The sequence below is a fragment of the Neomonachus schauinslandi genome, chromosome 1 (assembly GCF_002201575.2).
Source record: "Neomonachus schauinslandi chromosome 1, ASM220157v2, whole genome shotgun sequence".
Taxonomy (NCBI): Eukaryota; Metazoa; Chordata; class Mammalia; order Carnivora; family Phocidae; genus Neomonachus; species Neomonachus schauinslandi.
Window position 1 is genome coordinate 2082861 of NC_058403.1, and position 8836 is coordinate 2091696.

Consider the following 8836-nt stretch of genomic DNA (forward strand, 5'->3'; position numbering starts at 1 on the left):
TCAGAATGATCGTGTTCCTTCCGAGGGCTGCCCAGCAGCTCAGCTGCCACTGCCCTTGCACACGTTAGATCCTCTCTGTCTCCCAAAGCTTTTTTTTATTAAGGTTATTGATTTATTTATTTCAGAGAGAGAGAGAGAGAGCACGAGTGGGAGGGGCAGAGGGAGAGCGAGAATCCTTGAGCAGACTCTCCCACTGAGCGGGGAGCCAAACCCGGGACTCGATCCCCCGACCCTGAAATCATGACCTGAGCTGAAACTAAGAGTCGGGTGCTTAACCGACTGTGGCACCCAGGTGCCCCTCTGTCTCCCAAAACTCAAACGTAGCTCTGACTACAAACACCTTCAAAGTGTATTTTTCTGATTTCATACAATTTCTTGGACTCCGTGTGCAGCAAAGGCCAGGCCAGTGCTGGGTTGGAGGCTGTGACCTTGGGGGCGGCTCCCACCACCCCTCCTGATCACACTGTCGGCTTCGGGGAGCTGGCTGGTGGCTCAGGACTGGCAGCGCCGCTGGGCTGGCCCTGACCCCCCTTGAGGAGTCCCCCCACCTCGGGAACCGCCCGCCGGGCTGAGGCTGTGGATGTGGTCGCATTTCTCCGTGGGCACAACCACTCTCACCCACGAGGAGCAGTCTGCCCGGTTTGGAAGGAGCAGGAACTCACCTGCCTTTCTGGTTGTTTCTTTCCAGTCCTGGGATGTTCCTGCTGCTGCTTGGCGCCCTGCAAGCCAGTAAGTCCGGGGGGCTCCTGGGGGGCACCTCTTACTCCAGCCCTTCAGGGCTGACCACTGAGGCTGCGGATGCGGGCATCAGCAGGGTCCTCACCACGGCCCTTCTTGCTTCTCTGGGGGCCCCTGAGAGAAAGCTGGGTCCCGGGGCTCAGGTAGCGAGCAGTTGAAGGCCACAAAGGGGAGTGCTTGTGCAGACCCCACAGTTCTTATTTGAGTTCGTGTTTCGCAGAGGTAGAAGGCAGCTCGTCCCACGTGTTTCAGTCCCTCTGCTTTCCCGATGAGCTGGGGCCCCCTGTATCTCCTGACCCCTTCGCCCCAGTCCACCCCGGGGAACCTGCAAAGCCACCACCTTGCAGAAGAACAAGGAACGGGGATTCGGCACTGCCGCTGAGGCCGAGGGCTCGCCGAGCCTTCCAGCCCCGAGGGTGGCGGACTGGGGACACCGTCGCTTTCCCTGCAGGCGTTCCTGTGGTTGCAGACGGTAAATCCGCTCTGGGTACAGTGCGTCAGCCTTCCTGAGGTAGTGTGAGAGGCATTAGAATGCTGTTGCTGAGAAACTGGTTTCTTGTAAATATCCGAATCAAAAAAAAACCCAAAAAACTTTTATTTTGAATTAATTGTAAATACCCAAGAAGTAGCCAAAATAGTGCAGCGCGGTCCTGGGTGTCCACTGTCCCCCCCACTTCTCCCGCTGTTAGCCTCTTGTGTAAGGGTAGCAGTCCGTGTCGGACAATACAGTGCCTGCCAAAAACGTCTGAATTTGAAACATGCTACCGCATTCCTACATCTATCTGATTAATACGTTACGTTTCTGCTGAAATGAGTCAGAGGTGGTGTTTGAGTCTTGCGACCAAAAAGCTTCCTTCCCCCGCCAGCCCCCAGTAGAGTAACTTTGCAGGCAAGGAATCAACTGCAGAAAATCAGTTTTGTACTTTTCGAATCACAGCAGATATCCAAGAGCAAGAAGTCAGAGCGCTGGTGGGCAGCGACGTCGAGCTCAGCTGCATTTTCCCCGAAGGACACACTTTCGATTTAGAGGACCTTTATGTGTATTGGCAAATCAGCATCTTGGGCCACCCGACGACCGTGACGTACTACCTCTCTGGGAATAGCTCGGCCGGCCTTGAGGACAACCGCTACAGAGACAGGGCCTGGCTCGTGCCCGAGAGCATGAAGCACGGAGACTTCTCCCTGCATCTCTACAACATCACCCCCCAAGACGAACAGAAGTTCAGCTGCCTGGTGTTTAGGAAATCCTTGCAGTTAAAAAAGATTTTGGACGTGGTGGTGACGTTGCACGTGGCAGGTAAGACCACCGAAGCCGGCGGGAGCCATCCCACCCCAGCCTTACAGCCCAGAGCACGTATGAACAAGGCAGTCCCGGGCTCATTCACCTGCTTCTTCCGTTAAGAACCTCCTAATCTCTCCTGGTGGGTTTCTGTCTAACTGGGGGTGGGGTTGAGCTGGTTGAAAACTCATCCAACTGGTAGGAAGTTTTCTGTAGCCTGAGTTGATCTGGTCTCACGGAAGAACTCCTAATCTTGCTGCCTTTTCCTTAAATTCTCCAACTCAACTCCAGTTAGATGTTCTGAATGAAATTAGGAGAGAGTGCTATAAAGCACTAAGTGAGATCAGAATTTAGGAGACAATTCAAGTCGACCAAGGACCTCAGCTCAGCAGAGACGGGCTGTGTCATCTGGAGTGGGGCCACTCATGGGCAGAACAGGGTGTGGGGGGCTGCCCAGGCCACAGTCCACCGGGGTCAAGGGCACGATGGGCTGCCTCCCCTCTAACCTGGCCTTGATGCCCTGTGCCCCTCCAGTTCTGACCTTCAGCACCTGCCTCCCTCACCACCCATCCCCTTCTCCTGCAGCAAACTACAGCATGCCCATGGTCAGCATCCCAAGCGGCCTTCACGAGGACGAGGAGCTCACATTCACGTGCACGTCTACGAATGGCTATCCAAAGCCAAATGTGTACTGGATCAACAAGACGGACAACAGCGTGCTGACCGAGGGCCTGCAGAACAGCACGGTCTTCTTGAATGCACGGGGCCTATATGATGTGGTCAGCGTCCTGCGGATCAGGCGGACCCCCAGTGTGAATGTCGGCTGCTGCATAGAGAATGTCCTTCTGCACCAAAACCTGACTGGCATCGGCCAGGCAGGTAAGGTCCTCCGGGGTCTGCGAGAGGAGGCCAGCCCAAGACTGTGGGCCTGCAGTGACTCGGAGGACAGGCCCCTGCAAGGTGCCTTGGCGGTGGTTTCCGAAAGCTGGTTGGAAGGGGGAGGCGGTGACAGGCAGCCCTTGAAGGGCAGGAAGAGGGCTGGGCGCTCAGTGCACATTCCTTGACTTAATGTTCATTCTCAGGCTCAGCTTTGCTGACCCATTTTACAGATGAGGGACTGAGGATGGAAGGTTGTGTAGAACCAGGCAGCAATGGCATCAGGATTAAAGGCACGCCTGCACAGTCTTTGAGCTTGTGCCCCTTCAGAAGGCCAGAGCCCCCACCCGGGGTTCCAGCTGCCGGAACCGGGCCTGCTGCTGGCTCGGGGCTTCCCCGCGGGAGGGCTGCAGGCAGGTGGCTCCTTCATAGAGGCCGCGGGCTCTTCAGTCTGCGTGCCCCTGTCATGACGTTGAGATGACAGGTTCCCAGCGGGTGGAGGTGGGGTCCGTGACAGTGGTGATGCCCTCAGGACACCCCCCCAGTAACCTGCAGGGCCCCGTGCAAACTGGAGAGAAATGCGGGGCTCCTCGTTCAGGAGTTATAAGAATCCAAGATGGCAGCAGCAGAGCGTGACACCACGCACAAGGCTTCCGAGTGTGGGCCTGCAGGCCTGCGTGGGTCACACGCCGTGAAACTGGCCGTGACCCCCAGGAACTTCGGCAGGGCCGCTATCTTCCTTCCTGAAATCAGCGCACAGCCTTGTGACTCAGTGGTCACGGTCTCTGAGCCCAGACGGACCAGGACAAGGGCTGCACCTGACAGCCCGCCTCTGACCACGGCCTCTGAGCCGCGCTCTGCCCGGCAGAGCAGTCCGGGCGGTGGGTGGAGGGGAACCGGAAGGTTCTCCTAGGTGCTGTTGGTTGTGGTGCTGTGGGACAACTGGGGGGCGTGTTCAAGCCCCTCACGCCCAGACCCAGTGGATTAGCACCTCTCAGCCTCTCTCAGGATGACTCCAGTGCACGCTCAACACCGAGCCACTGAATGGTTTCTCCAGGTTTGGAGAAACCCGGGGCGTTTGTAACAAGCTTCCCAGGGGTGCCGTGGCTAGTCTGCCCGTGAGAACCACGTTCCAAGGGGCTAAGCAATAGGACGTTGAGACAGGAGGGATTAGCCCCCTCGTGCAAGGGGCTGCGGCCACGGCGGGGAACGGTAATCGCAGAGTTTCCGCACGGCCCAGCCGTTCCACTCCCAGGCGCTGGCCTGGCAGAACTGAAAATGAGACATCCTGGTACATGAGCGTTCACAGCAGCAGTATTCACACGAACCAAATCATGAGCGGATTGACACATCCATCCACGTGGTGCAATGTTACTCAGCCCCGAAAAGGAACGAAACACTGCCACGTGGAGGGGCCTTGAGGACGTCACGGGCAGTGAGAGACGCCAGGTGGCAAAGGCCCTCACTCTCCAGCTGCACGTACATGAAATGCCCGGGACAGGCAAATCCAGAGCCAGACGGTCGCCGCTTGGGGGCCGGGGGAGGGGGGGCAGGCGCGGCAGATGGGGTCCGGTGGCCCTTTGGAGTGAAGGAAAGGCTCTGGAACCAGATCATGACGGTGGCCATGCCACGCTGTGGACGGACGTCACTGCAAAATGGCAACATTGACGTCATGTGAATTTCATCTCGGTTTTTGGTTTTTTAAAGCCAGCAATAAAGCTGAGAAAAATAAATCGCGTTAGCCAGGAGGAATGCGTGCTTGCCGCCACGCCCGGCCCGGTGCGGGCGCTGCAGAGGCCGGGCTCCGGGTGGCCCGGGCAGGGGTGCCGCCGGGAAGACGGGGAGGCTCCCCTGAGGGAGAGCGCCCCTTCCCCTCCCCCCACCGGGCTCGGGTTCAAATATCCCAAAACAGTGCCAGGGAAATGCTGTGGCCTCAGTGCCTCCCTGAAGCCCCTCTTGCTCTGTCAGAAGGCCCTTCCCTTCCTCTGCACCCATTAAGTCTTGCGTTCCTTTCCTCTCTCTTGTAGAAACGCCCAGGGCAACCAAACCCAGCAACACGGGGAGCCACACCGGCGTCCACAGGAAGGGCCACGGGACGGTGCTGAGCGCCCTGGCCGTGCTGGGCGTGGTCGTGGTGGTGGCCGCGGCTGCCGGCAGCATGTGCAGAAGCAGGTGCCCCCACGGGATCCACGCCAGGTATCAGATCAGGTGCCGGTGGTCGGGGCTAAGCATTTCTGGGGTTGGCGTGAGCCAGATGCCTTTTTCAAGATGTGGGCTCTGCGCAAGGCCGTCTCCCAGCTTGGGGTGGGGGTGGCAGCTTCTGAATTTAGAGGTCAGGATGGAGTAGATTTCTATGGAAGCCGAGCTGCCTTCAGTCCTGAATTCTGGCCAAACTCAAGGACAGATGGAGAAAGTCTGGGTGTTGACTCTCTAAAACAAAGCAGCAGAATGCACAGAAAAGCTCAGAACACGAACAGGGTCACACCCCAAGGGTCAACCAGGAAGGGCCTTGGGGGTAAGGGACGTCTCACCAGGTCAGCCTGATGGTAGAGGCCGGCGGGCATACCCTGAGATAAAGGTGACAAAGCTGGGGACCTTCCAGATCTTTCCGGAGGGTGGGGCCCGGGCCACTGCTGGATTAACAGGTTGGCTCCAAGCTGGAGCCCTTCCCTAAGGGAAGTTTCCATGTGCTCCCCGGGAGCCTCCAGCGTGTTGCCCATTTTGCCATCCCAGAAAGACTCCCCACGGCCTGCAGCCCCATGCCCATCCGGCCAGGCCCTGGGGAGGCGCCCAGAGCCTCTTACAGTGCCCTGAACTTAGCTCTGACAAAGCATCTTCCTGGAAAGCCGGGTGGCCTGAGGGGCCCTCCCCTGTGGGCTCACCCCTGCCCGGCACCCAGAGCCACTGGAGGTTTAGAGTGGCCCCTCCCCCACCCTGTGCTGCCCACCCTGAGCATTTCTGGTTCCTTCCCACAGGTGCCAGGCTGCAAGGCCAGAGCAGGCATTCTCTGGTGAGTTGGCCGCGAGGGAAGGGGCCGGTGGAGAGCACATGCAGGCTACGGCAGTGGGCGGCTGGGTGGGCGCTCTCTCGGGTCTGCCTTTGGCACGAGCTATACTTGATGGCCAGGGGAATGGATGTTTCCATTTTCAGAGACACGGTGAACCCCTCGGGAAGGCGCTTCCCGCTTGCCCCCTTGGCATGTAATCAATCCTTGCTGACGCTGGGTTACGGAATTTTCCAGACACGCAAGCAGAGAGCCTGGGATGATGACCCCCAGGCACATCCCCCGAACTTCACCCTTTTCCCCTAGGCCCACCCTCCCCACTCCACCCCCACGGGGGGGCTCAAGTGAGTCCAGACACTGTGTCCTTTGTCAGAGAACAGCTACCCGTGGCAAGCACCCCCACTGTCCCGGGAGCCAAGGTCGATGTGATTCCTACCCAATGTGGGAACCATATCCACACACACAGCCTGCATTTCCCACATGCAGGGGCCTCGGGCTGCAAGGGGCAACGGGCCGGCGTGCACTTGACCCCTGAGGCAAGTGAGCAGCCCGCTCTGAGCCCCGCCAGCCCATCCAGGCGCTGTGGCCGCCCACGGGAGGTTGGGCCCGGGCTGTGCACGAAATGCAGCACCCCCCCACGAGGGGCCCACCTGTTGATCCCGGGGAGCCTGGTCCTGGCGGCTGGCCTGTGGCCCAGGATGTGCTCCTGAGGCCAGACAAGCCCGTTTCAGACAACTTGAGAACAGCAACCTGCCAAACCATTAGGGCCTGACTGTTTTTAGGGTCAAACGAAGTGCACCGTTTGTGGGTTTTCAGTTCTCAGCCCTTTGTTTTCACCATTCTGAGCCCCGAGAAAAGCCAGCCATCTGCCTCCCCCATGGAGGGAAGCAGGTGCCGTGTTCCATGACACCACCTTCTTTCTCTTTCTTAGACTACGTTTGACAGGAACTCACCGCCCGGGAGGTGGACAGGGCTTCTGTGAGATGCCACCAGGAGGGACAGCGGACAGCAGCTTGAGAATTGACTCGGGCAAGGCCTGGTGGCCAAGGGGGACCATCTGCCCCCATCGGCACCATTAACAAGGGGGCTTCGTGGACACGGGGCCTCTCCGGCCTGAAGGACACGCAGGACTGTGCCTGACCCCAAGGAGAATGTTCCAGGGGCTGCCCCAATCCTGGAATGAGGACCTTTCGAGAGAGTCAGCAGCTCCAGAACACACATGCCCCCCATGTGGGCAGGCTCCCCAGCTCTGGGGCTTCGTGATGGCTCCCTCTCCCACCGCCCCCCTGCAGCCCATGGGGCCCTTCTCAATATCCAAAACCTGCGGGGGGTTTGGAGAGATGGAGGTTTTCTGAGACCAGAGGAGGTCGTCTCATTTAGGAAGAAGAGAGAGGGTGCGGGCTTTTCCGCGACTACCCTGCTGGGTGAAGGTCACTCAAGGGTGTCTGTGGGACACGTAGGTGCAGGACTCCCACCCCACCTGCACCCCAAGATGTAGGACCTGTGTGTCTGCACGTGTGTCCAGGATGCAGGAAGTGGTCAACACTGCAAAATCCCTGAATGACTCCTGGGAGTTTGTGTTTCTCCGGGATCTTCACTGGGAAGAAAGCCCGACCTTGTTTGTTTTGGTCAAAAGCTGGATTTCCCTCCTAAAAAGACAGTGGAATTTTTCAAGAAGACAGTCTGCTGCTGGGGCCACCATGGCAGGAGCCGCGGCCTCCAGGGAAACCCAGAAACTCGCTCAGGCAGGATTGGGAGCTCGAGTCTCCGGTGGACACGGGCTTCGCCAGGTGGCCATCGAGGGCCTTCAAAGTGGCGCCATGACCTGCATGGAGGAGGCGTTCTCCCGGCAGAGCGGCAGCCGGTCAGAATGTGGCGCTAATTCCACCCATCCTCTGCACCTGTCACCCCTGCCCCCCCCAGAACCCCCCCAGAACTGTTTACCAGGCTCCTCGGAGCCCCCCGGGCCCAGCAACGGACAGCAGAGGTATGCGGCCCACAGCTCTGAAGGTTTCCATGTTGTGGCCCCAAATGAATCTAGCCACTTGTGTTTCCAGAAGGTTCTGTGAAGGAGGCTGCCAGGTCACGCGGGTGTGCGCACCCCGTGGGAAACGCAGCCTGTCGTCCCGCCTGTGATCACTCAGCCCTGGTGGGCGGGCGTCAGAAGCCTGCAGGCCCCAGACCCGGACCGGGACAAACACGGGGACCAGGCTCAGGGGCGGAGCTGTTATAAGAAATTGTTCGTTGTCTATTTTTGTGCCCAGAACTCCTCACACGGCTGTGACATGAGTGTGGGGAGACTCATGAGCATCAGACCACGTGAAGCATTAGAAGGGACGTGTCGCTACAGAGGGACGGGGTCACGGGCATCCGGAGCAAAAAGCACAAGTGACCACCGGGTGTGGAAGGGCGTGCGGAGCCCTCCTGCAGCTCCCCTGCAGCAGACCCTGCTCGCCGGGCGCCCACCCAGGCAGGACCCCGGGGTCTCGTTGCGGCTCCTTCGGGTCTGGGAAGATGTACAGTGACCCTTCGCCCCTCAGCCTGGACATCACCGTCCGCTCCTCATGCTGTGCTTTGGGCAGGCCGGAGGCCAATGTTCTCGTGTCTGCTTCTGGAAACCCGATTTACAAGAATACAAGATGGAAGTGGCGTCTGTGTCTAGTGGTTTCGGTCAGCGCGGCAGGCGCCTGCGAGGCTTGTCCTTCCTGCTCGCCCAGGGCCCTGCCCCATCGGTGTTCGCCCCGGGGGTTGTGTCCCCTAGGGGACGCTGGGCAAGGTCTGCTGGCATTTTTCGGTTGTCACACGTGGAGTTGCCACTGGCCTTTAATGGGTAGAGGCACTCAGGACAACCTGCTACAGAGAAGTACCCCCCGCCCCCGGGGGTCGGTGTCCGAGAGCGAGAATCCCTGCCCTGCGCAGTCACCTGCTCCTGGGAGGCA

At 59.2% G+C, this 8836-nt stretch overlaps 1 protein-coding gene across 1 annotated transcript; it reads left to right on the plus strand.

The window, feature by feature from the left end:
- The first annotated feature begins 695 nt into the window (after positions 1 to 695).
- ICOSLG (inducible T cell costimulator ligand) lies at positions 696 to 8537 on the plus strand. The gene is made up of 6 exons (XM_021679191.1): positions 696 to 729; positions 1676 to 2035; positions 2603 to 2896; positions 4921 to 5089; positions 5869 to 5903; positions 6829 to 8537. The coding sequence occupies exons 1-6, from the start codon at positions 696 to 698 to the stop codon at positions 6837 to 6839; spliced, it is 903 nt and encodes a 300-aa protein (XP_021534866.1). The 3' UTR covers positions 6840 to 8537.
- Positions 8538 to 8836: the final 299 nt, after the last annotated feature.

What these genes read in the sequence shown, in the direction of transcription:
- ICOSLG (XM_021679191.1), top strand. Translation starts at nt 696, where the DNA reads ATGTTCCTGCTGCTGCTTGGCGCCCTGCAAGCCA. An exon ending in GCTTGGCGCCCTGCAAGCCA is followed by an intron (nt 730 to 1,675) that starts GTAAGTCCGGGG and finishes TTCGAATCACAG; the next exon opens with CAGATATCCAAGAGCAAGAA. An exon ending in GACTGGCATCGGCCAGGCAG is followed by an intron (nt 2,897 to 4,920) that starts GTAAGGTCCTCC and finishes TCTCTCTTGTAG; the next exon opens with AAACGCCCAGGGCAACCAAA.